Source organism: Danio rerio, chromosome 14 (genome assembly GCF_049306965.1).
Source record: "Danio rerio strain Tuebingen ecotype United States chromosome 14, GRCz12tu, whole genome shotgun sequence".
NCBI classification, from domain to species: Eukaryota; Metazoa; Chordata; class Actinopteri; order Cypriniformes; family Danionidae; genus Danio; species Danio rerio.
In genome coordinates, this window is record NC_133189.1 from 44920403 (window position 1) to 44946284 (window position 25882).

General features: G+C 38.6%; 1 protein-coding gene across 4 annotated transcripts in view; it reads right to left on the bottom strand.

The window, feature by feature from the left end:
- pcdh19 (protocadherin 19) overlaps window positions 1-25882 on the bottom strand; it is an 87511-nt gene that overhangs the window by 17612 nt on the left and 44017 nt on the right. For all 4 annotated transcript variants that reach the window (XM_005169595.6, XM_009291121.5, XM_009291120.5 and 1 more), the window contains 2 exon segments: window positions 23635-23693; window positions 18567-18739 (listed from right to left, as the gene is read on the bottom strand). In XM_005169595.6, coding sequence (XP_005169652.2) covers window positions 18567-18739; window positions 23635-23693 — 232 coding nt within the window.

A 25882-nucleotide genomic window follows, 5' to 3' on the forward strand; every position in this document is an offset into this window, starting at 1 on the left:
TTAAATTTACAGTTAGGTTTACAAACAAACAAAAAAGCACCTCTTTTACAGAGGGGTTTATTATAACACAGACAACATATACACGTATTTTAATCACTTTCAACAGTGTTATGAAAAATCTAACTTTTGCATATTCACCTCTGCATGTTGATTTGGGAAGCTGTTGAATTTGGGAATGCAAAATCCAGGCAGAAAGCCCAAATATGCACTTGACTTTAAGACTTAAACTTGACTTAAACTTTCAATTTATTCAAAATCATATATATTTGTATATTTGTAAATATTTGTATTTTTCTTTTATTTATTAAAACAATTATAAAAAAGAAAATTTATTTAATTTAAATTACTGAGTTTTTCTTGTTGTATGTCTCTTTTTTCACTTCTCTTTTCCGACAGGTTTCATTATGAGCACACAGGTGCAGTGAATCAGGTGTCGACACGTGGAAGCTTGCCGGCGTGTTTGTAAAGTCCATTTAAACCAGATTAGAAGATCGCTTGGAAAGTCTCCGCTCTCCTGGCTTGTTTTGTTTATTTGTTAAAACCTACGTATTTGCTCGACGATATTGTCGAATTTTACAATGAGTGTTTACTATTATTGTGATCAATGTATGTTGATGCTTGTGATAAGAAAGGAGCCTTTTTGTCTTATTAAGTTTTTTTAATGTTTTTAGTAGGTAAGGGAGTGAATGTTGTTTAATTTGTTTGAATTTATGTGCAGTGAGAAAGTTTTAAACTTAGTTAATTGTTGAGTTTTTATTGTTATTTTAGCTTTACCTCCACAAATGTCATAAATTTGACTTTACAATATTTCTTTGGTCAGTCATCTTTGTTGTTGTTTTCTTTTGAATGCGAGATGAGACTCCGGGCTCCTCATTATTTTAGAGGTGTCTTATTTGATTTAATTGACTTTTTTTATTGTTACAGGTCTGGTTTGCTTTGTGGAGCTGTGCAAAGTTTAGAAAATCTAACAGTAGTTTTCATGTAGTTGGAATTCACCACTGGCTTGCTTGGTTTAGGATTTGTGGAGCTGTGCATCGATGATCTAAATGGTCTTCAATGTTTGAACTTCAACTCTGAAAACTGGACTGACACAGTTTCAATTTATTAAAACTTCTATGTTAAGCTGCTTTGACACAATCTACATTGTAAAAGCGCTATAGAGGCAAAGTTGAATTGAGTTGAATTAATTCTTCTGAGTAACGTGCGTTTTGTCTGATTTAATTTTCTATATTATTTTAAATTTAAAAAATGGTCTGTGCTACTGCATATTGTATATAAAAACCTAAATATTTTTATTTCCAAACAGCATTTACTGGACAATGAAATATTGAATAATGAAATATAATTCCACAGATTTTAACTGAGTTAGTGAATCCATGCCTTTGAACACTATATTGCATATAGAAAGATATTCATTCATAGAATGACCAAAGAAGGGTCTATTTAAAGCCCAGCAGGAGAGTAAACTGAAAAGTCCTTAACATCCTTTCCCACAAAGTGCCACTGCTTCATCTTCCTCCCATTGTGCTATTGAAATGTTTTAAAGTTGTTTTTAAGCGTCTTGTTTTATTCAGTGGGAATAAAGCCGATGCCCTGTTCCTGTCAAGCTAAGACTGACACAAACGCACCTGGACACAATGCAACCTGAGTGCCTAAAATCAATGTGTCTTCTCTTCAACAGCTGGGCCTGAATGCGTCAGCCGAATACTAATATCTCCAGACTGCCATTCCCTATGAGACGCGTACGAGCGGCCTGCATGCATAGACTCTGTTACATAATTAATGCAGTGTGCCTTCTCATTCAGGCATGTTCACTGTGTCAGTCTTGGCTATGCGTTTTAAATTCCGTTTTATCTTGTTTTTCAAGCTGGCCTATCTCATTCGCTTTCTTTCGCTCTTTTGTCTTTCTCTTCTTCTGTCTCTCACTCTCTGCTTCTTTCTCCTAGTTCTTTTAACCGAACTCCCTCATTATTTCCCTCTCTCCTTTCACATTCTATCTTTTCAGATAACTCAGAGAGACCGTATATCGCCTGACTGCTTGTTAATGTCACATTCTCTTCTTTTTTTTAGTTGATTTGCCGACGCATATAGGTACAGACGCTTGGAAGAGGGCTACCTGTAACAGAAGTACCTCCTTCTATCATGCCATCATTTCCTGGCATGACAAGAGTCAGAAGCCAAGAGGAGGAGCCCTGCTGGCTCACCTGATGCTTGCTGTACCACCTAGGAGATCTACGCCATCCAAACCAAGCTCCAGGTGCAGTATTGCCATGCCATCTCAATGTCGGTAACCGTCTGGCCTCTCACCGGGGACAACACACTCCATTTTGTTTTCACATCCCTATGGATGCTTAAAATGTTCGTTTTTATTAGTATTTCAGTAGTATTCACTTCTCATATGTCTAGAAACAGCCACTTAAACTACAAACAGCCAATGCAAAGTTCATAACAGTGAACAAAAAACTGTAAAAATTATTTTAAAAAGCTGAAACAATTTTATGATCAATGACATTACAATAACAGTTGTGCTCTTTAATATTCTTTGTTCAACCTTGATTTATCCTTTCAGAGTTATTTTAGGAACTGTAAGACTTAAAGAACTTGAAACGGAAATGTTTTCCAACATAATAAATGTCTTTGCTGTCACTTTTGATCAATGTAATGCATCCTAGTTGAGTAAATGTTTCTTAATGGCTTTAAATGCACAGACCAAAACAACAACGTCTTAAAAACCTCTTTGAGAAATGAGTTTAAAAACCTCTATATCCTCCATAGCCATGCTGTCTCTAAGTCAGTAACCGTCTGGCCCCTCACCAGGGACGACACACCTCGTTTTGTTTTCTCATCCCTACGGACACTTTCAGCCTCATTTCATTAGTATTTCAATAGCCTTCACTAACCATGTGTCCAAAAACTGCCACCCTGTAAATGCTAATTTGGTGATCATGCAACTTTACTTTAATGATTAACAAGTTTGCAAAAAGTTCAAAAGAACTGCAACTATTCACAATACAAATGTTTTGTAACATGAATATCTTTGCTGTTACTAAAGATGAATTGAGTATTAAATATTAATTTATTTTAAACAAATTTTAATAAAGCCTGAAAAGAGAGTTTTAAAAACCCCATGTATTTGTGCCATTTCTAAGTCAGTAACCGTCTGGCCTCTCACCAGGGACGACACACCTCATTTTGTTTTCTCATCCCTATGGACACTTTCAGCCTCATTTCATTAGTATTTCAATAGCCTTCCCCTACCATGTGTCCAAAAACGGCCACCTGAACAACTATAGAAATTATTCTTACTTTGATGATTATCAACTTTGCAAACAGTTCAAAAGAACTGCAAGTATTTGCAATACAAATGTTTTGTAACCTAAGTGTAGTTGCTGTTACTATAGATGAAATTAGACATAAAATATCTTAATATCTCTTAAATAAAATTTTAAAGCCCAAAAAGAGAGTCTTAAAAGCCCATGTATTTGGGCCATCTCTAAGTCAGTAACCGTCTGGCCTCTCACCAGGGACGACACACCTCATTTTGTTTTCTCATCCCTACGGACACTTTCAGCATCATTTCATTAGTATTTCCATAGCCTTCACTAACCATGTGTCCAAAAACTGCCACCTGAACAACTATAGAAATTATTCTTACTTTAACTATTAACACATTTGCAAACAGTTTAAAAGGATTGCATTTTCTTTGCCATAAAAATGTTTTGTAACATAAGTATCACTGCTGTTACTATAGATGAAATAATTATAAAGTATCTTAATTTCTCTTAAATAAAATTTATAGCCTCAAAAAGAGAGTCTTAAAAACCTCATGTATTTGTGCCATCTCTAAGTCAGTAACCGTCTGGCCTGTTACCAGGGACGACACACCCGTGCTTGTTGTCACATCCCTACGGGTGCTTTATTCTCTATATATTAGTAATACAAAAGTCTTCACTCCTCGCATACAACCCCAACCCCCCCCCCACACACACACACACACACAGAAAAAAAACAACCACATTGGCCAACCATTGCAAAATGTGATGTAACACTGAGCAAAAAACTTAAGAAGGCATTCTGAAATGCTGATTTGATGCTCAAGAAACACTTTGTTTGATTGCAAACAGTTATTGCGAATAGTTGGGTTGCTTATTATTTTTTGAGGGATTTGTCATGCATTATATTCAAGGATTTGTTGATTAATGGAACATTGAAATGTTTTTGTAACACAATAAATGTCTTTACTGTCACTTTTGAGCAGTTTAAATCATTCTTGTTGATTAAGTGTATTAAAGCACTTTAAGCATCAATATAAATAACCTTTACTTCATTTTTTATTTTTTTTTATTAGCTTGTTTATTTTACAGGGACAATACACTTGACATTGTTATACAAAGATAACCGATGTTGTGTACATAGGCATATAGCATAAAGCTAATTGGCAGCCCTCGTCCCTGGTTAGGCTTTACATAAAAAAAAAAAAAATAATTAAAAAAAAATAAATAATAATAATAATAAAGAAAACCGGCAAGAATAAAACACAATACAGCAAACATGTGCAATATTTACAGAGCCATAAACATAAGATGCAAGTCCATATGGATAAAGAGAAATGTAAATGGGACCAACCTGAAAGAATAATGCTTAATGTTCACATTGCTGTAAAGATTTCAACTATTCTTTCAGCTTTACAGAAAAAACTGGCAGTTCTGATTGTAACTATAAATGAACAGGCATGGCATTCCAGTGAACCTTTTACTGAAAAGGATGACTGACCCACAGCGGTTCTGCATCTGCGGATTCTACAATTCCCACTTACTGCCCCTCTAGTCTTCGCCCCATCACTACTGAATTTATTTATTAACTCACAAACTACTTTAGGAGCAAGACCATGTATACACTTAAACATGTTTTTTAAAAATGAAAACTTTAAAAAACTATCAAAACTTAACAAATTATATTTTTGGAGAATTTGACAATGGTGCCATCAAGAACTAAATGGTGAATGAAATGACCACAGCAGAATTAGCAATTTAATACCCCAAAGATCCTAATCTTTAGCTGTGCCAGTCGATAACCGTCTGGCCTCCTACCAGTGACGACATGTCCTTTTTGTTTTCTCATCCCTATGGACGCTTAGAGTCTCCCTTTATATTGGTATTTCAATAGTCTTCACTCCCCACATGGCCAAAACAGCAGCACTTTTCAGCCTTGGCAAAATGCAGTGTAATGTAACTTCAGAAAGCATTCTAATTAAGATAATCCTCACAAAAAAACATTTTTCTTAAAATGAACGTTCATTACAGTTGTGTTGCTTTTTATTTGTGACAGTAAAGAAAGTTCCCAAACACCAGATCATTTAATCAAAAGTTTCCTCTCACAGTCTAAAGATATGCGGTATACAGTAGGTGAACTGGGTAAACTAAAAAATAGTCATTGTGTATGAGTGTGTGTGTGAATGAGAGATTTATGGGTGTTTCCCAGAACTGGGTTGCAGCTGGAAGGGCATTAGCTGCATAAAACATATGCCAGAATAATTGGCAGATCATTAAGCTGTGGTGACCCCTAATAAATCAGGGACTAAGCCAAAGCAGAGTGAGTGCGTGACCGAAGCGGTTGACCCCAAAAAAATTTGAATTAACATTACCAATAGTTATTAAACATCAGGACTTTCACTGAGGATGCTGCATACCATTTTAGTTTTGCATGTCTACGAACACTAACATCTTCCCTTTTCATTAGTATGAATATCTGTTGCTATCAATAGTCTTCTCTCCCCCATGCCTAGAAATGGTAGCCCTGGCCAACCATTGCAATATGTGGTGTAATACTGAGTAAAATTGACAGGCGGTGCAGCACTGCAGCTGAAATGGCAGCAGACCTTGGCTTGAATCGCAGCCAGACGGTGGGGAGGGGACATATGTGATTGCTCATCTATATGCTGCAAAAGCTTACCTTAAAGAAAACATGAGTCATGCACTGAGCAGAGACTCAGCAGTGGGGCGTATTCCTCAGTGATCACAAACAAGAAAAAAAAAAACAGCATAGACTAATGTCAGACTCGACTTGAGTCAAAAGAAGTTAGTGGGTCATTGGCGATGGCAGGCACCCGGTTGTGCCAGAGGGGTGGGTGGCATTGCGAAAGGCACAATGTGGGCTGCATTGCTGTGGCTGAAGTTAATTGGATTTCCCTTGTGCCCACTCCTGGCCACATGCAGGGCCGTGACATTAAATGCCCTTATCTATGACAGAAGAATAAGACAGAGTACAGAGAAAGCCACTAGTCTTAAGAAGCCTTACTGACAGTCCCCAGTCACCTCTCATGCTCTTTCACATATCCAGCTCAACTGGGGTGGCGCAGGACTGGTTGGATTTGGCATGCTATAAAGTGGCCCTAGAGAGAGTTAGGACACTTGAGTCGCATTTAAAAAAAGGTATGGAAGTCATTCATGGATATTATTTTATGTATTTGCCGACAGCTGAGGCTGGCAGAACTACCTTTTGATGGTTTGTAATGACTTTCCAAAAGTGTAGGGTCAGTAAGACTTTGTCTTCAGAGTTCCTACTGATGAGAATGACCCATGGGTAGGCCCGCACGGAATCTGTTCGCCCAGAAATCAGCAGATTTCCGCAGATTTTCAGCACATCGAGTCTATTTATTTAGGTGTGCGTAAGTGTGTGTAAATTTATATTTATTCAGTTTTTAAATTAATTTTAGTAGTATTGCTGACTAATATAAACATGTTCATTTGATTTATACACAATATGGTTTGTAAAGTTATAATTTCTGTTGTATAGTAGATGTATGATGATTTATTGGATGATTTATTATATGAGACTTGCTTTGTTTACTAAATAAATGGATCCAATAGGATTTGCATTGTAAACATTAAATAAAAGTTAAAATGTTTTTTTTAATTTACTTAACATAAGTTTTTTGTTGCGATACACCCACAATCACTTAGCATAAATCTGCAGAATTAGCAAAAAAAATGTCTGCAAATTCCCTACCCATGAGGAAAATTAGTTTGTCTGGTGATTGATCTGGATCCTAGGTCTTACAACTACTCTGTGCCAAAAATAGTGCCAATTTTAGTATTAATATAAGAGCATTATCAAAGTCCCTTCAAGACAAGTCTTTTCACTCGGTGGCCATCTTTAAAATGCCTCTTGAGCAGTATGCTCGAGCATTCTGTCTGAATAGGGAAACATCAAATGTCTTCAAAACTGTTTGCCAAGTTTACAATTACATGACATATTTGGAATCACCAATAAAATTAAACAACATCTGTCTCATAGGTTTCGTTTCTAAATCTTCAAATCAAACAAAATCGGCATATTTTCAGGTTGCCCGAGCTAATGCTATTGCGCACGCAAAAGGAATGAGATAACGACACCAACCTCATTTACGACCATTCTACACATTATCATCCTCTGAATAATAATCCTCAGATCGCACTAGTCTTCTGAAGTATACCACAACTTGGTCTTGATACTGAATCTCCTCCAAAAATGACAGCAACTGTTTGTTTACAAGTTTGTGGGCATTTGAGTAGTTGCTGCCATGTGATGTGCCTTTTTATACAGATTACAAAACCAAAAAACTTATGTTATCAAATGCACTTGGTTCATTTAAAAGTACAAATTTCAAGCTTTTTATGTGGATATTTTTCTTATGTCTGTGAAGGAAGTATTTGCTGAGACTCCAGTGTGTTTGTTGTCCATCAAACTGTTATAAAAGCATACATCTGATCCAAGCTTCCCCCTGGAGAAACGTCAGTCTATAGCAATCGATGATTGGCTACTGTGCTAGTAAGCGGGGCTTCATTCGACATATTGACCATTATACTCTTCCCCATTCAAAACTAATTCTCGCTGATTGAAATACAAGTGACATGTCTTGTGTATTCTATAGTCTTTGGTATTATCCAACTGTGGTTTGCTGCATTTCACAAAAGGGTGCCATTCTTGCTTCAGAACTAAGATTGAATTCCACAGAGGGTTTTGACACGGGAGCTGATAATCCCAAAAGGTCAGAGATTAAATGAGACATCTATCACTAATGTGCAATCCTGTGATAGCTCAAATTTGGACCCATTAGGGCTTCCTTTTTGATTTTTGGGATGATAATGTGACAAATATAACGAGTAAAATTGCATATTATCCTTTAACATTGGGAGACAAAAGGGTCTGAGTTCCCACTGTGACGTTTGGCACATTTGATTGTGTTGATCTCCAGTCTTGCAGTGCAGCAGCCCATTCCATCCGAGTCTTTAATGGATAGTGCACGAGAGCAGGGGAGCATCATTAAAAAACCCATTTTGAGGCCTCCCTGTCTCCCATTAAACTTAACAGCCAGCCTTGCCCATTAGTTTTTATCCTCCTTTTTAAGGGGTTGGGGGCAAGGGCCCTAAAACCATGAAGGTTAATTGGCTACCTAGAGGATGGCGTGATTGAGTTCAATCTCCTCTTTTTGAAATCCTTGAAAACAGACCATAGATGCAGCGTGAAGGAAAACAAAGTCTGTTGCAGTGGCATTCTCAGAATGCACATCACACTATCTCTTCCCCCTCCAAGGGAATGGTTGCTTAAACTCTGAGGGAAGCTGACCACTTTGAGAGAAAAAAGAAGAGTATTTTGCACGAAAAAGGTTTGCTGACTTTATAGAGATGAAGCCTTTGGGCAAGGTGGGGAAACTCCCAGGGTTTGTGGCCGTAACTGATCTCACTCAACAGTTCCTGCCTTTAATCTTTCATCAATAGCTGATAATCTGCCAGGCTGAAGTCATTTCTATGCAGGAGGAATCTGAACTGAATTTTAACCCACTGAAACGGAGCGAGGGAGGTTGCAGTGAGGACAGAAGGATGAAGGGGTGAAGAGATGAAGGCATTCCTGTGAACTCGGTCAGTCATTCCCCACAGCGCAGTCATTGGCTGTTTGATGGTCCGTCTGCGTATGCATTTCAGTCGATCATTTCATGTTTACACCAGGGCAAATGAATATACATCAGAGTGACAGGATACAAAAAGGCCAGATGCCCAGGGTTTTAACCTTTTCGTAATGGCTGTAATTACCTCAGATGAGCAGGAGGCATCATTTTATCGTTATGATTCAGGTTGAGTCGTAATACGGGAGAACCATAACGGATTGTATGAAGCTAAAACAGGGAATATTGCAGGGGAAACGAATGGAGGAAAGCTCTATACATGCTGCATTAATATGAAGAGGGTTAAAAGAGAAAAACTCGCACTGCCGCAGTGACAGAGCAGCCAGTTCTCCCTCGTATTTTCCCTCTATCTTTTCCTCCACTCTCTTTTCTCTCTCATTCACTCACACCTCCCTCTCTTTTTTCTACCCAGCTGCAGTGATAAATGTCTCTTTGTATTCTGGACAGAAAACTGCCGGGTACAATGTACTTGTCAGAAGACAGCTGATTTTTTTCTTTCTTTACCGGTGCAGTTTAGTCGTAATCTTTCCTTGAGTGCCCAAACCTCAGCAGTCCAAGAAAAAAAAATACAATAGACATTAGGTGAAGTAAATAATGTGTGCAACAGATTACTGGATTTGTATATGCGTGGGCATGTTTAGTGAGTGGTTCTCATTTCAGGGGACATGCATGTCCTAATGTCCATAAGTGTGGATTGGGAATGTTTTAGTGTTTTAGTGACACGAGTTGAGCTATTCTAATGTGATAGTTAATGGGGTTGAGAGGGGCTTGCTGTTGGTGCTTTTGGCCTCATGCCATCATGCAACTCTTCCTGCTGTCTATTAAACCACCTGCCCACCGATCAAGGCTCACTTTTTGGCAGAGCTCACCAAATCCCAGTCAAACAAAGAGGCTATGAAGATGAGGGTTTGGTTCAACTCAACATTAGTGCTAAGAAGATTTTGTTTTGGATGAATATCCTAGATTACCACACACCAGCGATTGGAGTTATGAAGCCAATTATGACATGGAGATGGTTAGGAGGCCATGATGGACAGAGGCCTGTGAGCTAATTTGGCCAGGATGCCGGGGTTAAACCCCTACTCTTTTTCAAAGGACTTTTTTAAAAATTCTAAGGGATTTTTAACAACCACAGAGAGTCGGGACCTCGGTTTACATCTCATCCCAAAGATGAAATGAGATAATGTAAAACATTTACACAAATTATATAGATATGTTCCTGTCAATTTGCCCAAAACACTGTTAAATGTATTGTTGAGCCCTGCTCTAGCCAACCCAGGTAGAAGTGTCTCGGGATAGGATGTACTTGCTTGGAGACCTGGGCTCCCTAGTAGCATTTGTAACAATGAGGCCATTATGCATGGAAATTGTCCAAGAGTCCTCCAAAGGGATGGACTTTGTCTCACCTCACTATTAGTTACGTTCCGGTTAGTGCACAGCTGGGGATGCAGAGGGGTTAGCTTGATTTTACCTCCCCCCTTGAGGCCGCTACGCCCATGGGCTTTGTTACCTGTAGATTTTTGTTTTGGAGAGCGAGAAAGAGAAAGTATTGTGGGTTTGGATGAGGGCCACGAGTCAGGAAGGGCCAGGAGGGGACAGAGCAGATGGACATGAGGATGAAAGGTGGGTGGGCAAGAAATCCAGCGTAGTTAAAGACAACTCTCCAAAAACATAGATCAATCAGGATAGTGCAATTTGGCGCAGTGCAGACTGTGTGGCGCCTCGTTTCAGCTGACCCATTCATCTATCTGGCTAAAACCCTTGCTCAATGCTTTTTGTTTTTCACAATCTCTCTCTTATTAACCCTTAGACGCACGCTTTTTCATTTCTTCTTCCTCTCAGTCCTCCAAATTGACTTTAGATTGAAGAGCAGCCGTTCTTTCTCACTGTGACTATCAAACAGCACATTACCTTGCCTTAATCTTCTCTTCTGTGTTGAGCACGAGGCCAATATCCCAGCATTCCTATCTGCGCAGAATTGCACCAAGTTACATACGTGTTCAACAAACAATTGGGATTCAGCTTGTTTTCTGAGGAGATTATTAACACACAGCCACAAGCGCTGGTCCTGAATAAGCAATGGAATCCTGAGCCCTCTTTTCCTCACCGTCCCACTCTCTTTCTCACTTTCCGTGAATCAAAGCCAGGATTGTCTGGAAAATGAGCTGTCAACCGAGGGTTCGCAATGAGATACATCAGCCTCATTGCCAGACCAAGAAATAATGAACTGCTCCTTCTCTCCCCCCTCTCTTCTGATATGTTCAGTAAGCTACCCATAACAAGTGCAGAGAGATAAGAAGCCCCCTCTTGAGCTGATTAAACCCCATTTCGAGCATTCAGAAAGAGGGTTTTGAAGATTGGGGTTCAAGGCAGAGCAATGCCATTCAGAGTTATTATTGTCTGAGATGTTTTCATGTTTCTGAGAGGAAGGCACACCTTCAAAGAAAACGACCTCAAGGCCTACCTGCCAGAGTACGGTGTGAAAGCTCTGAATAAAAAGACGATTAATTTCCTCATTTTTACACAATGTTGTGAAGCTACCTGCTGCAGAGCTAAGCTCCAACACCTTGCAGTAATACTCTGACACTTAATAGAGAAAGTAAACAGCACGATTAAGGGGGTGTTTGCACAGGCAATGTGTGCTATTTTTTAATCATAAATCTATTTTACACATATATGCATCAGGCTAATAAACACAGTCTTTTTAAATCTGCTGTGCTAGCCCTAGCTTAGAAACTCATACAGCCAATGCTATTTTTTAGTCTTTATACTCTTTTAATTAGTCATTTAAATTTGCGACATTCATTCATTATAGTGAATTTTACTCATACTAAAATAGTACTGTACTGTGTCACTGTGGGTCAAAAGAAATACCTTTAAATTGGATACTCTAAAATGTGCCTTATAGCCAGCATGGTAAAAAGAATTGACCTTTTTTGGGTTATTTGCATCATTTTCTATTTAATTGTGAGAATCAAATACTGCCTTTTTGTGATATTTTAAGCACTACTTTTAACTGGATTAGCTTGTTGGGTGGTCAACATAGCCACATGTTTTGATGTACCAAAAACATTTCCTAAAGATTTAGAACAAATAAATATGAATAAATACTTATTTTAAAAATACAAATTTATCATATTACATCATTAGAAAAAAACAAAAATCTGTTAAAGTTTTAAATAAAAAAAACTGACCAATTGTCATTTATTAGGCAAACAACTAACTAGCCAACACATTCAACTGTCCTCAGTCATAATTTGGCCATTTGAATAATACAAATTTAAACATAATAATAATAATTATAATAATAATAATTATAATAATAATAACGTAGAGCTTCATGATTTTTCTAGCCTCTCTTGGAAAAAAAAAATCACATTTGAATGTTTATCAATAGAAGCATTCGCCAAAATAGTATTTAAATTTTAATATAAGCCGTTTTTGGTGCTTCACACCTTTTTATTGGTCATTTTTGTGTGTTTGGTCCAGGAATAAGGTCCAAGATTTAGAATAAAAGTTACTTGTAAAATGTTTTCTCTATTTAAAACCAATACAGCAGTGAAAGACGACTTCACTTGGGTCAGATTGTATGTTTTCTTGAACAGCTGTAATTGTTTGCATTGCTCAAAACTGAAGTCACACGGAAGCGACAACCAAGGGTTCCAATTGGTCTTAAAGTGGTCTTTTTCAATGTTTTTTTTTCACTATTTATTATGGCTTGGCAGCCAAAAAAAGACAAATGAGCTCATGTTTTGAACAATTTTTGTTTTATCGAACCACCTGAACCCCCCTGGCTGTGGGCCTGTTTTATATTTTTCTACTTCACAATATTTGTTAGTGAATCTTCTCAGCTGTTTTATTTTAAGTAGCTATTATCAAAAATAAAAAGTTCAACAAAAATGAATGTGAACTTCAACACAGCACACGTGCCCCTTTAAAGCATTTGTATACTAATAGCTCATTTTCAGTATTCATTTTATAAAAAATAAAAAGATCTGACCCTTGAATAGTACATCAGAGTGTGGGCAGAAACATAAACTAGCACCTATGGTCCCAAATATAAAGACATTATTTTAAAAATATACCTGCAAGTCTTATATCAGGCAGAAATTCGGTGAGCCTTTAATGTCTGATTCAGTCAAATGTTAATATTAGTTTTTTTAAGGGAAGTCAGCTGTCATGATGCACCCTTGAGGCTGCAGTTCACTTCAGAGTCGAGAGAAAACCGCACCAAACTGTCAAAGACATCATTTCTCCTGCTCTCTGCACCCTGCTTACCTGACTCTGAGTCCTCTCTCTGTCTTTCTCTGTTCTTGTCTTCATTTTGACATCTGTCAGCATTTGCATTAGTCGATCAGAGACCCCCACACGAAAAAAAAAAAAATGTTCCTAAAAGTTTAAACCGAGTCTGCAGAGCAAAACTGTTATTTATAGTTGTCAATTCTTCTAACATAAGCAAAACTGGCAGGAATGTTGAGTACAGATTTTTTTCCAGTTAGCAGGTTGGAGAGAATGAGAGGGCACTAATAGGGAGGGGTTTGTGATGGGTTGGGGAGGGAGGGGGGGGGTCCGTCGGGGGTGATGGAGACAAAAAGGGAAACTCTTTTATCAATTTCATCAAAATCAATTAGAAGCCGGAGTCTACTGACGGGGCACTGGGTGGTGGAGGGAGTGTGAAATCCCGGGGCATGGGAGGAGATACAAGCCCATGGGGACAGAGGAATTGATGAATAAAAGACTCCCGGGGTCGGGGACACTCTGAGTGGAACATGCTGGAACTCAGCAGCTGCAAATTGAGCTGCCAAAGCTCCTCAATCTCCTCGGGGGTTGGAAAAAAAAAGAGAGAGGAGAAGAAGAGCTTAATGGTGACTGTCATTTTGTCTGGTGGGACTGGGAACTCTACAAATAGCCTTCAACCAGACCTCTGGCCTCAAACAAACACAATCAACAGTCGTTCCTAGAGATTGGTGGATTGGTTTGCGCCCGTAGATGCGGTAAAGGGGATGTGAAAGGTATTTTTCATGTTTATATTGAGATACCACCATCCTCAAGAGTATTTTACAAGTAAACTGATGTATAATTCAATGCAGGGAGGTTTTGAGCATAGAGGGAAGGGTTCAGTCGGCGACATGCAAGCCATAACCCATTCATCAATTCTACCCTAATGCAATCATTACTCTTGGCTCTTGACCACCACAGCCCTGCTAGAGTAGCATTTGCACCGTCTCCCATGCTTTCCTCTCAAGAACATGCCATCTCCAGATCTGTGGGATATTTTGTCCAACAGAAGCCTCCATAAATTGGTGTATTCTTGAAAGAAAAGCGACACAGACTGCAGGAAGTAGACATAGATCCTGGTAATAGAATAAAAGGGTATGAAGGAAGCACCCCTAAGGAAGTGCTGTGCATTGTGTATTAAGAGACTCCACTCCTAAGAGTGCTTTTTTCTAGCCGTTCTCACACTTCATCCCACAATAGAAAGAGAAGTTGGGGCGGAGCTATTTTAAATCGGAGGTAACAACTGTGTCCCTGGTGCAAGCGTTGCCTTTTCAAAGAGCTGCGTGAATCATAAACATTTACACTGCTCGGGAGCCTGGGGAATGAGACAGGAGGGAGCTTACTATCCCTCAACTTCCTGCCTCTGTTTGTTTTCAGGAAGAATGAGGAGAAAAAAAACAACAACTTAAAAACAAAAGGAAAAAAGGGGGAAACAAAGCAGAGTCTTTATATCCAGTCTCTCTGTTGATGTCCTTTGGCAATTGCAGTTTAAGCTTGTTTCACTGTACTAGAACAGTTAAAGAGGAGATCAGAGGTATTCCCACTACAACCGCTATGTGCCTCAGTGTCTTGGTGTGTCTGTTTCCTAGCTGGGAATTCGACCTCATGTTGGTTTTCAGTGAATACGTGATTGTCTAAATTTATTACGCTAGCACTATTTATGGAACAAAAAAAGGTAGAGTTTTTGAAGTAGAATCATCCTGGATTTTAGATATTTGAGTTGATTTGAGGATTTGAGTTGATTTAAAGCAAATTTAGTCAGTAAAACAAACTTTAGCCATATACTGATTTTGCCAATGATGCAATCCTTGATTAACATCTATGTTGATCCCTGGAACATCGTTTTTGTTTGAAAATGCAATGCATTCCTATTCCCTACCCCTAAACCCAACCATAACTCTAAATTATTCCCAAATTCAAAGGGGAACAATAGTTGGATAACAATCATGTAGAAGTTCATAAACTTACCCGTAAGCCTAAACTTAACATACGTGCATGTCATTGTGCAACAGTGACCACCTAATTTTGGCCAGCTTAACTCCAGATGTAGTAGTTTCTAATGCTACGATTTGGATATGAGCGCTTTCTAAATCGTCTTACAGCACAATTTTCCCACAGTATGGTATTGTAATGAACCAATCAACACAGCGCGTCTAAACAGAGCGCAAGAACAAGGGACTGAATTGCCTGTGTATACAGGGGCGATGCAGGGAGTTTAGCTCCGGAGGACAAAAAAGTCAGCATTTGTGGTATGGGATTGAGTAACTTTGGATACAAGTATGCTGATGTATGGCAAAACCAGGTCATTTGTAAGTTAGTCATACTGGATATTGCTTTTCAAAGTGCGTGGAAAGCTTAAGCCCGTTACTTCCTTCAGCATTGTCAACGTGCTTTGCGATAGCTCATTTGTCATTGCTCGGTGACCATCAACTGTTTTCTGATTCAGTTCCGAAACAAGTTTTATTTATGGAGAGGATTAAAAGCACTTGGTGTTCGGGTGTCTTGTGTTTGTCTGAGGTAACCAAAATGTGTATCTTCCATACAAAGTATGAAGCTGGATGGTCAGTTCTTGTTACATGACTCAAGGTGAGAAATTCTAAAAAGTAAAATTTAGTTTGTCTAAAAAGAGATGTTTTCAGCTTGGTGCGCCTGGCATAAGGGCGTCACTCTCAATATGTGCATGCAATTTGTGCACCTCTATTGCAAATAATGGACTTGTGTGTGCAAAAGATACAATATATGGACTGCCTATTTCTGGCAGTGTCACAAAGAGGTCTATGATCTATGCACGACAAAACAAATCTGTGAACATACACGCAACTACTTTTGATATTTTGTCGAGCAGGACAGAGAAGCTTTACTTGAGTTTGACGGCGTGCATGCTCACACACACATGCACATTTGTTTTGCCATAGGTCTGTTCTAGAGGCAATTTGTTACAGATTTACTAGGTGATATTTGTTTTATGTTTGATTTAGGACACGGTAAAGGTCTTTAATAAAGATCTAATTGTTTCTCATTTATATGTTTCAGATTCACACTGTAAACACAGATTCAGTCTGTCTGTGACAAAATCGTGATTAAAATCGTAATTGCAATATTGTTTAAGAAAATCGTGATAGGTTTCTTTTGCCCAAATCACACAGCTCTAGTTTCTACATCTTCTATTAAAGGAACCAAACAAGCGAGCAACAAGGTGAATCCATCCAAGTGAAGCCTTATTAGTAAAAAAGAATGTTGAAGTAATGTAGCTTGATAACTTGCTCCAGCAAGTCTCATTCTTGTTGCTACCAGTAAGTCTGTCTTTGAAGGTTTATACCATAGGTCCCAAACTCAATTCCTGGAGGGCCGCAGCTCTGCACAGTCTTGCTCCAACCCTATTCTAACACAGCTGATCCAAATAATCAAGGTGGTTTGAGAGTAGTCTTAAATACCTTGATTAATTTGATCAGATGTGTCTGATTATGGCTGAAGCAAAACTGTGTAGAGCTGCGGCCCTCCAGGAATTGAATTTGAAACCCATGGTTTATACATTGTTGCTAAAAAAATGAGTTCTTCCTCCCTTGTTGAGGAAATGCCTGGGATTTTGACTTTTGCCATTGTGATGCAACATACATTGATCTATTTTTCTGGATATGTAATTTAAAGCACTCAAATGAGAGCCGCCTGTCCACTACATTGCTTTTCACTAAGCAAAACGAGCTTGTAGCTGCTGTGGAATAATATGATAGAAGACATGCCAGAAAATGACATTAGTATCTGATACTTGTCACCGTCTAATGGCTTTGGTTAAAACCGATGACAGCAACCCTGAAGTGCCTGCTCATTTTGCTTATCTGCTGTCCTTTATATGTTTGCTTGCTCATAAGCAGATAAGAGCTTTGCTAATGATAAAATGGCTGACCTGGAAAAGCTTCATCTACTTGTAACGTTCTCTGTCTACATTTTTCTAATTGTGTCCAATTATGTAAGTGGCGAGCTGGAGGGAATGTCAGAGTGCCTTTTATAACTTTCTTTATATGCATTTCTCTTACGGAGAGACGTCTACAACAGCTTAAACTGTAGTCACTGATCATTGTTCATTACACGTTGACAAGAAGTTGGCAGTGGAAGAAATGCAGAAAGATCTCCATCATAATCGTAATTCCTCTCAGAGCCTACCATACACCAAGACGAGCCTAGCAACCCTCAAACAAATCTGCGCCGTGCTCACATATCAAATGTAAATGGGGGAGTATGTTCCCTCCTTTCCAGTTGCCAGGTAGCCATACGTCTTGTGATTCATCTGGAGAACAAACCGGTTAATTAGCCTGCTGGAATTAGCCATAGCACACACACGATCTGGACCAAATGAGATCTTAATTGGTTCACCTGCCAATTCTACATAATTCAGGCTCCTGCTTTACAGAGGGAGAAAAAAAGCACAATGAGGAAGAACAAGCTAAATTATTTTATAGCCGTTAACTCGGTCTTTTCTCTTCCTTAGCTCTCTTATTAGGCTCTCCTTCCCCGAGCAAAACGCTGAGATTTGTAAGCAGCAGTGTGCTGTGAGTCAGAAGCAGCCAGGCTTGATTTAGCATGTCGCAGGCGAGCCACAATGCCTCACGTTCTTTAAACTCCAATCTGAGCGTCCGTCCTGCCGATTTTAATGACCTCATCTGCCTCAGAAATGCTTTTTATTCTCCTCCCTTTCTATTCAGCAAATGTCAAGCTCTCATTGTAATTCAGAAAATTGGTTGACTAATTTCCATCCTGCAAGAATAGAGTTCTCGCTATTGACTATTAGCGGCCGCTGGAGGTGTTCCATTGTTCTAAATTACACAGATCAAAGGCTGATTGAGCATGACAACACAAAACAATCGGCGCAATAAAACCCTTCGGAGCCCTCTTTTGGTCTTCTACGTGCTTTGATTCTCCCTGGCGCTGCCACTCGTCGCTCTATATCTTTGTAGCATTGAGTGGCAGTAGCTGAGAGTGAACATGACCTCCTACTGACTCCTGCCAACATACCGGATGTCTTTAACGGCAGCGAAGGTAAAAAAGAAACATCAACGTTAATTCCCTGCTAAATGAATTATGTATGAGGAGACTGCGTGATATGTAGATTTCCACCTCCAACCTTTGTCGGCCTAATTGCTGCCATTTAGGTCTGGATCTGAAGTGTTGCAGTCGACGTGGCTCACATCCGTCAATAATGTTCATGGGCTGGTATCAAAGACACGGCAGGAAGAGAAGTGCTGCCTGTGCATTAGCAAGGCGCCTCAAGGCTGAATCTTTCTAGAAAGCCACTCTTAACTTTTTTTTTTATGGATGCTCTCAGCTAGTCAAGACCTTTGTGTCTTACCTTGGTCAGGTATCTGTGAGTTGTTTGAGGGTACGGTCATATTCAGGACGTCGTTGACAGCTGTATCAGCATAGTGCCCTCTCTGGACGTCATGTTCACTGTCTGTTTGGTCGCTCTCTTCGTGCCCGCTGTCCTTCAAACTGTTTCCTTCCATGTCCTTGAATGTTGACGTGCTACAGCCAGGTGAAGGAGAAAGGAGGAGAGAGAAAGAAAAGGTTATTTAACTGTCAACTTTGGTTTCATCACTTTCCGTCTCTTCACCTCATGCTACCTCTGCTTATTGTCTAGCCACCCAGGTGGTGAAGCTGAAAAGAAGCGGCTTTTCTCACATTCTGATATGGTCGGGGTTAAGGATCAGGAGTCAATGGCCTGTACTGACTTTCGCTGGGCAGAGCTTTTATCGTACGCTTTCTGTGTTCCTACATTTTCTATAGGCTATTTCAGAAATGTGTCCTTTGTATCTATTGAGTGCAGACATGTAATGAAGAGTGGATCTAAAAATGAAACTCTGTTGTCGGTCTGAACATTACAATTATGCTATGCTCAGATTAAAAAGCAACTTTTTTCTCTCTTCTGCGTAAAAAAAAAGGTGAATGTTAAGAAATATTGTTTCATTGAATCTTTAACAATGAATGTGAAGGAGTACTACAGTTATCAAGATCCAAATATGACAATAAATGTAAAACGCGATATGAAAAAAAAGTCTATGGGCTCTATATTAACGATCTAGGCACAAAGTCTAAAGCACAGGGCGCTAAAGCATCAAAGGCATGTCTGAATTCACTTCTGCTAATTTAAGGAAGGAAAAATTTGCTCTTCGTTGCGGCGCATTGTCTAACAGGGTTGTGCTTATTCTCTGGATGAGTAATGTAGTGTTTTGAGAATAAACCAGTCAGTCTCAACTCACATTCCCTTTAAGAGTTGCGTCATGCCATGGCGCATTTGCTATTTAAATGTCAGACTTTGTAAGTGGAAAAGCTGAAAGCTTTACTAGAGAGAAAACTGTTAAACAGAACATCAGTTTCTCAAAAATAATTATAACAATGCGCCTTAACACATCTCTTTTCTAGACTGGAACACCCATAACTCGCAATGTTGCAAATGGATTTGCTATTTAAACAGAAAAAATAAAGTTGCCTGGTGTATGATAGGGCCCAATCTCTTCATTATGTGAAGTTTCAGGAACTAATTTAGAGAGAAGCATGTGATATGATTCACCGCGGCTGGTCTCTCACCTGTAATCATTAGTGAGCCAATCTGATTATTCCAAACTTGCTATAAATAGCCCATCTAGCATTACTTTCTTATCTTCATTTTTTGAAGAATCCCCCCAACCACTCCATCTCCCCCTTTTCCTCCTTCACCAGGGAAAGCTCTCGAGAACTACCTGATCTCGTAACCCCCTTATATGTTCATTGACCATGTTCAAGTATCTCCAAGCTCAGGTTTCTTTCCCGGGACAGCATGCCAAACCTGTTATTATTAAGCAATTTCCAAGTGTGAACTCTTGAAATATAAGTAAATAATAACAGTGGTGCTACCTTTGATTTTAAGCTGAAATGAAACTTTTTAAATGATATTTTTTGTTCCTTATTCAAATGAATCTTACGCTGCATAGGACGTAAAGAAAATTATTATAAACTATTATGATGTTTTGGATGTTCTTAAAATTCACCTTCAAGAACAACACAATGGTAAATAAACATGTAAGTGTCATCATTGTTTATGGTTCAAATTACTGGAGTAAAAACACTAGACGAAAGCAAATAGTTTACTGCATGACATTTTAAATGTAAATCATAGGTCTCAAACTCAGTTCCTGGAGGGTCGCAGCTCTGAACAGTTTTGCTCCAACCCTATTCAAGCACACCTGATCCAACAAATCAAGCTTAGTCTTGAATACCTTGATTAGTTGGATCAGGTGTGTTTGAATAGGGTTGGAGCAAACCTCTACAGAGCTGCGGCCCTTCAGGAATTGAGTTTGAGACATGAAAATGTATGTTGGTCACATACACATTGAAACTAAATTCAGTTGTCAGTTCACATTTCAGTGGTCGTTTTTGTTCTGTTGAATGACAATCAATCCATTCCTAAATTAGATAAATCCCAAAAACTTATTTTTATTATTTGTTTTTAGGAAAAATAAATGACCATAACAAGTCTTTGGTCACTGTACGTCAACACAAAGCTACAATATGACAAAATGTTGCTACAGTCATAAATTCCTGAGCATAATGTGTTCCTCGCATAAACAGAAAGAAAGTTTAGGAGATTCACTCTTATGTTTGAATGCAGGTGTCACTCCTGAGACTTTACACTACATTTGTTGCCTTCACCCCCTGGAAGGTTTAAGAAATAGGTGTAAAAATGTTCTAATCTTTAACTACATTCAATATAATGAAAGAGTGAGAGAGGAGAAAAGGCTGCCAATTGACATCTGCAGTGCACAAGCCTGATTTCCCTTAATTTGATAGTTAGCCCAGTGGAACACATTCAGCCTCTGAAGCAACAGCGAGGATCAGAAACGCATGCGTACACATACACACACTGACATACATAGACAAAAGCATCTCTGTAGCCTTTGCTGAAGAAGGGGGTAGAGAGAGAGAGAGAGAGGGGGATTCTAGCAATGTCACTGCAATGGTGGTAGTGCAGCCTCTGATTTTATCAGTCTAATTGCACCTGTCCCAGTCTGTGCGCCCACTGGCTCCAGAGGGGATTTCTTTGTAGTGTCGCAGAGCCAAACAGCCGACACTTGAATACTCTTTGTTTATGTAAACATAGGCAGAGCTTCTTTTTTTTCAGAAGATAAAATTGCTGTAATTGGTTTGAAAAACGCAGCACTGAGGTAAGACGGAATGTATTTTTGCTCCAGGTAGGAGAGGCTTTACGATGGTGCACATCCATAGCAGCCGGGCCTCAAGGCGCCCGGAGACCTTCATTAGGGATGTCTGCATGCCAGAGCTCTATGTCAGTCAATAGCCTCTTTTTAGGTGGACTGAGGAATGCTGGCCAAGTCCTACCAGTACAAAGGATCTATTGTCCTTGCTCTTTTCTTCCACAATACAAAATAACATTACCTTTTCCTTATCTCCGTGGCCTTACAATGCCCTCCTTGTGTGCACGGAGGAAGAATCCTCTGGAATTCCGGGATTAAAATTCTTGTAGATTTAGCTCTCTGATTAACATCTACACGGATGTAGCTTAACTGCGCAAGCCTCCGCTCTGGGCTACAGCTTTAATATTCTCTAACATGTAATATGTATACACGTTTGCAGGGATTTGATGGAATTATTCATATTAGGGAAGAAAGAGGAAATACTTGATGAGGATGTGCTTAATCACTTATCATACTGAATTATTAAAGCTTAACACTGGCCATTTATAAACATGTTGAGTATTAATATCTTGCCTACGGTTTGTGGCCAACCATAAGACAGTTTTAATAGCTAACAACTTTAGCTTTTGGTTATTTTTAATGACTCTCCGCTCAGTCCAAAGCCATCTTAAAAGGGGCTTATCATGAATTTTTATTCTTGTGAGATAGAGATCTTAGCACTGTACTGCCCTAGCGTATGTCTATCCATTAAAACTAATATCATCACTGTCGAATGGAAACTTTATATGTCCAAAGCTGTTACTTTTGATGAAATGAGGGGAAAAAAATATGTAAATCAATCACAGCATTGACAATTTTTTGGTAGTGTCTTTTTGTGTATGTGTGATTATATAAATAATCAATACGAGTTCAGTAATGTTTATTGTAGCTATACGAGCAATACATTTTCACATTTGGCCAAAATCTCATGATATAAAAGTTGAACTGCTTTGCAAATCCTGTTTAAAACAGAAAAGGTAATCACTAGATGTCAAATGCTAGACTAAGATGCTTCAAAATAGAGGTGGGTGAAGCTATTACTTTTTATAGACAGTTTGAAAATTGAGGTTTAGTCACAATCTTTTTTTTTTTTTTTTTTTGAACGCTTTTGCTTGATTTAATGTTTGTAAAACCAACAGACAGATATAAACAACAGTTAAGGTAGGAGAAAGCAGAATATACTACACTACCTGACAAAAGTCTTGTCGTCGATTCCAGTTGTAAGAGCAACATATAATAACTTGACTTCTAGGTGATCATTTGGAAAAGTGGCTTAGGAAGTAAATTTTTCAGATGAATCATCTTTAGAACTGCACCCCAATCGTCACAAATACTGCAGGCGACCTATTGCAACCCGCATGGACCCAAGATTCTTATAGAAATCAGTCAAGTTTGGTGAAGGAAAAATCATGGTTTGGTGTTACATGCACTATGGGGGATTGTGAGAGTTGACAGCAACATCAACGGCCAGAGGTATCAAGGCATTTGTGCTGCCCATTACATTACAAACCACAGGAGAGGGAAAACTCTTCAGCAGGATAGCGCTCCTTTTCATACTTCAGCCTCCACATCAAAGTTCCTGAAAGCAAAGAAGGTCATGGTGCTCCAGGATTGGCAAGTTCAGTCCCCAACATTATTGAGCATGTCTGAGGTAAAATGAAGGAGGTGGCATTGAAGATGAATCCAAAGAATCTTGATAATCTCTGGAAGTTCTGCAGGAACCCTTTCTTTGCCATTCCAGATGACAAAGTTAAGTCATTTCGGAGATATATTGATGCTCATGGGAGTCATACACAATATTAAATCTCTTTTCACTGCACCATGGCTTTATATTCTATACTGGATATTATTTCTGTTCAGTGACAAGACCTTACTGTCCTAATTAAATCATTAAAAATCAAGGCATGATCATATTTTATTTTGGTAAAATAAACGTAATCTAGAGGCCTTTGTCTTTCATATAAGCCACTTCTAATACCAAATGATCAACTAGAAGTCAAGTTATTATTTGTTGTTCCTAAAACTTGGATAGGAGACAAGACTTTTATCAGGTAGTGTATATTACTTATATTACATGCAAATACAGAATAATACACCACTTAAAATAAACAAAACAAGAAATGAAGACTGCTTTAAGAATGCATCAAGTTGAATAAGATAAGTTAATCTGATTGGTCTATTAAGACGTACCTTTTAATTAGGTGTGCTCTGCTGTTTACATAACTGGAGTCAATGGAATAATTCTCCGTCTAGGGGAAAGAGACAGAATTAAAGAGAGAGAGAGAGAGAGAGAAAGAAAGAGAGAGAGAACAAAAATGAATTTAATTATGCAGCAACCAAAATAATGTCACTAGTAATTGCCTTTCAATAGAAATGTTATTTTACACAAAGACTCTAGTTAGCTGCCTGGGCTTTTCAAAGGCAAACTCCCCCATTCTCTTTCTAAGCACATGTGGCCTGTTCTGCTGCAGTGAGTCTGCTCCTGTCGTCACTCCTCCAGCCTCCCCCCCAACACCCCAACCCACAAAACCATCCTTAGTCAGACCACGCTCTTCAAAATGTCATTAAGCCAGACAGGGGAATAGAGGAGGGGGTTGGGGCTTTAAGAAGAAAGTTTCTTCTCTTCCGAGTGCTGCTTTTCCTCAAAACACTTTTGAGGATGCTAATGTGAAAAAAAATATCAAAGAAATAAATAAACGGAGGGAGGAAATTAAGAGCATGCCAGGGGATTTTTGAACTTTGCGATTGCAGATGAAAAGGCCTCAGTGATCTGCATATGATGACTCTTTGACCCACATAGAGAAAGAGACTTCAGAGTCTTCTTGAAGGCAGTGCTTTTGGAATAAATGACTAGAAGTACACTGGGTAATATATATTTTGCGCTATATTTGTGGTGCTACTATTTGTGCTGTGAAATTAAGCAATGCTATGAATAATTCAAATCATGAACTTAAGTGCATTTTTGCTTGACTACTTTCACAATTTGGTCTTTCTTGTAAAAAGCAGCCATAATGAAAACAGGCTTTATTTGAAATGTTGGTAAGTTGCAAGTGGTTTTCTTCGATGAATAATGCTGGGCGATTAATCGAAAAGTAATCAAAATTGACATTCAGAACTTATAATCGATTACATTTTTCCAGGTCAATTTTTTGACTCCTACCTCGTGTGGAGTCACGTGACCTTGCTCTGTTAAGGCTGATTTATACTTCTGTGTCAACCGCATGAATATGATCCGGAGCAGCCTTTGCATGGTCGCATATCTGAGCACCTCTCAAAAAATGTAACTACACGTCACTTGTTCGCACTACATTGATAACGATTGGAAACTGTGTCTTGAGACGGCATGTTTTCTATTATAATAAAATTATTATTTACATTAATATATTTGTTTACTGAAGATTCAATATTTACTTTCACTTTTTTATAAATAAAAAGTAACTTTTTGTTTTAGGCAATGTGTGTTTTAATTTCAGTTGTTTAACGTTGATGTTCAATAAATATTAATAGATAGTAGATAGTGTGTGTTTCGTTCAATTCTTTTAAAATCAAGTAATGCACCCTTCATTCAGAAACCTCTGGTAATATGTATGCATATTTACTGTTCAAAACTTATCAGTGAACTGTGAGGGCAAAATAAATAAATAAAATAATCGTTCATTAATTGTAATCGAGTTAAAATATTCAATTGATTAAGATTTTGATTTTAGGCCAAATCCCCCAGCGCTATCACTGAACCAGTTCCATCAGTCCAATTATGTCTGATCTACCAAAATGCATATTAATATAGGTGTCAAAAAGTCTTCATATGGCATGTTTCAAATTCAAATTATTATTAAGGATGCTCCAATCGGCCGGAGATCGGTATTGGCTGATAATCACATATCACGACTCGATTGGTACTCGCTGATCTGGCTGATCTCTTGAACCGATTGCAAGTGTTTGTTTACAAGTTTACAAGCAGAGGAAGATGCATGTGCATGCCTGGGTTATACATCAGCAGCGCTACAGCACATGAGCAATGTTTCCAAAGTGCTTTGTTAGTAATTCTTCTTATCCTTTATTACCATCTCTGTTTTATCTATTATTTTTTTGTAAAGCTGCTTCTGACCGTTACATGTATGCAACATACTTCATTTAGGTGAAATCTCATACCTAAAGCAATGGCAAAGCTATATAACGATGGAAGCATCAGAATCAGTACTCTGTATCAGCCAATCACTATGACAAGAAATCAATACTCAGTGTCGGCTGAAAAATCCTGGTCGAGGATCCCTAATTATTATGTTGCATTCTTCCTTGCTCATTTAAAGAGACGGTTCACCCAGAAATGTTTCATGTACTCACTATTTAGTCGTCCTCAAGTAGTTTGAGTTTCTTTAATCTGTTAAACACACAATAAGTCATTTTGAAGAAAGCTAAACCCTGTAAAACCATTGAC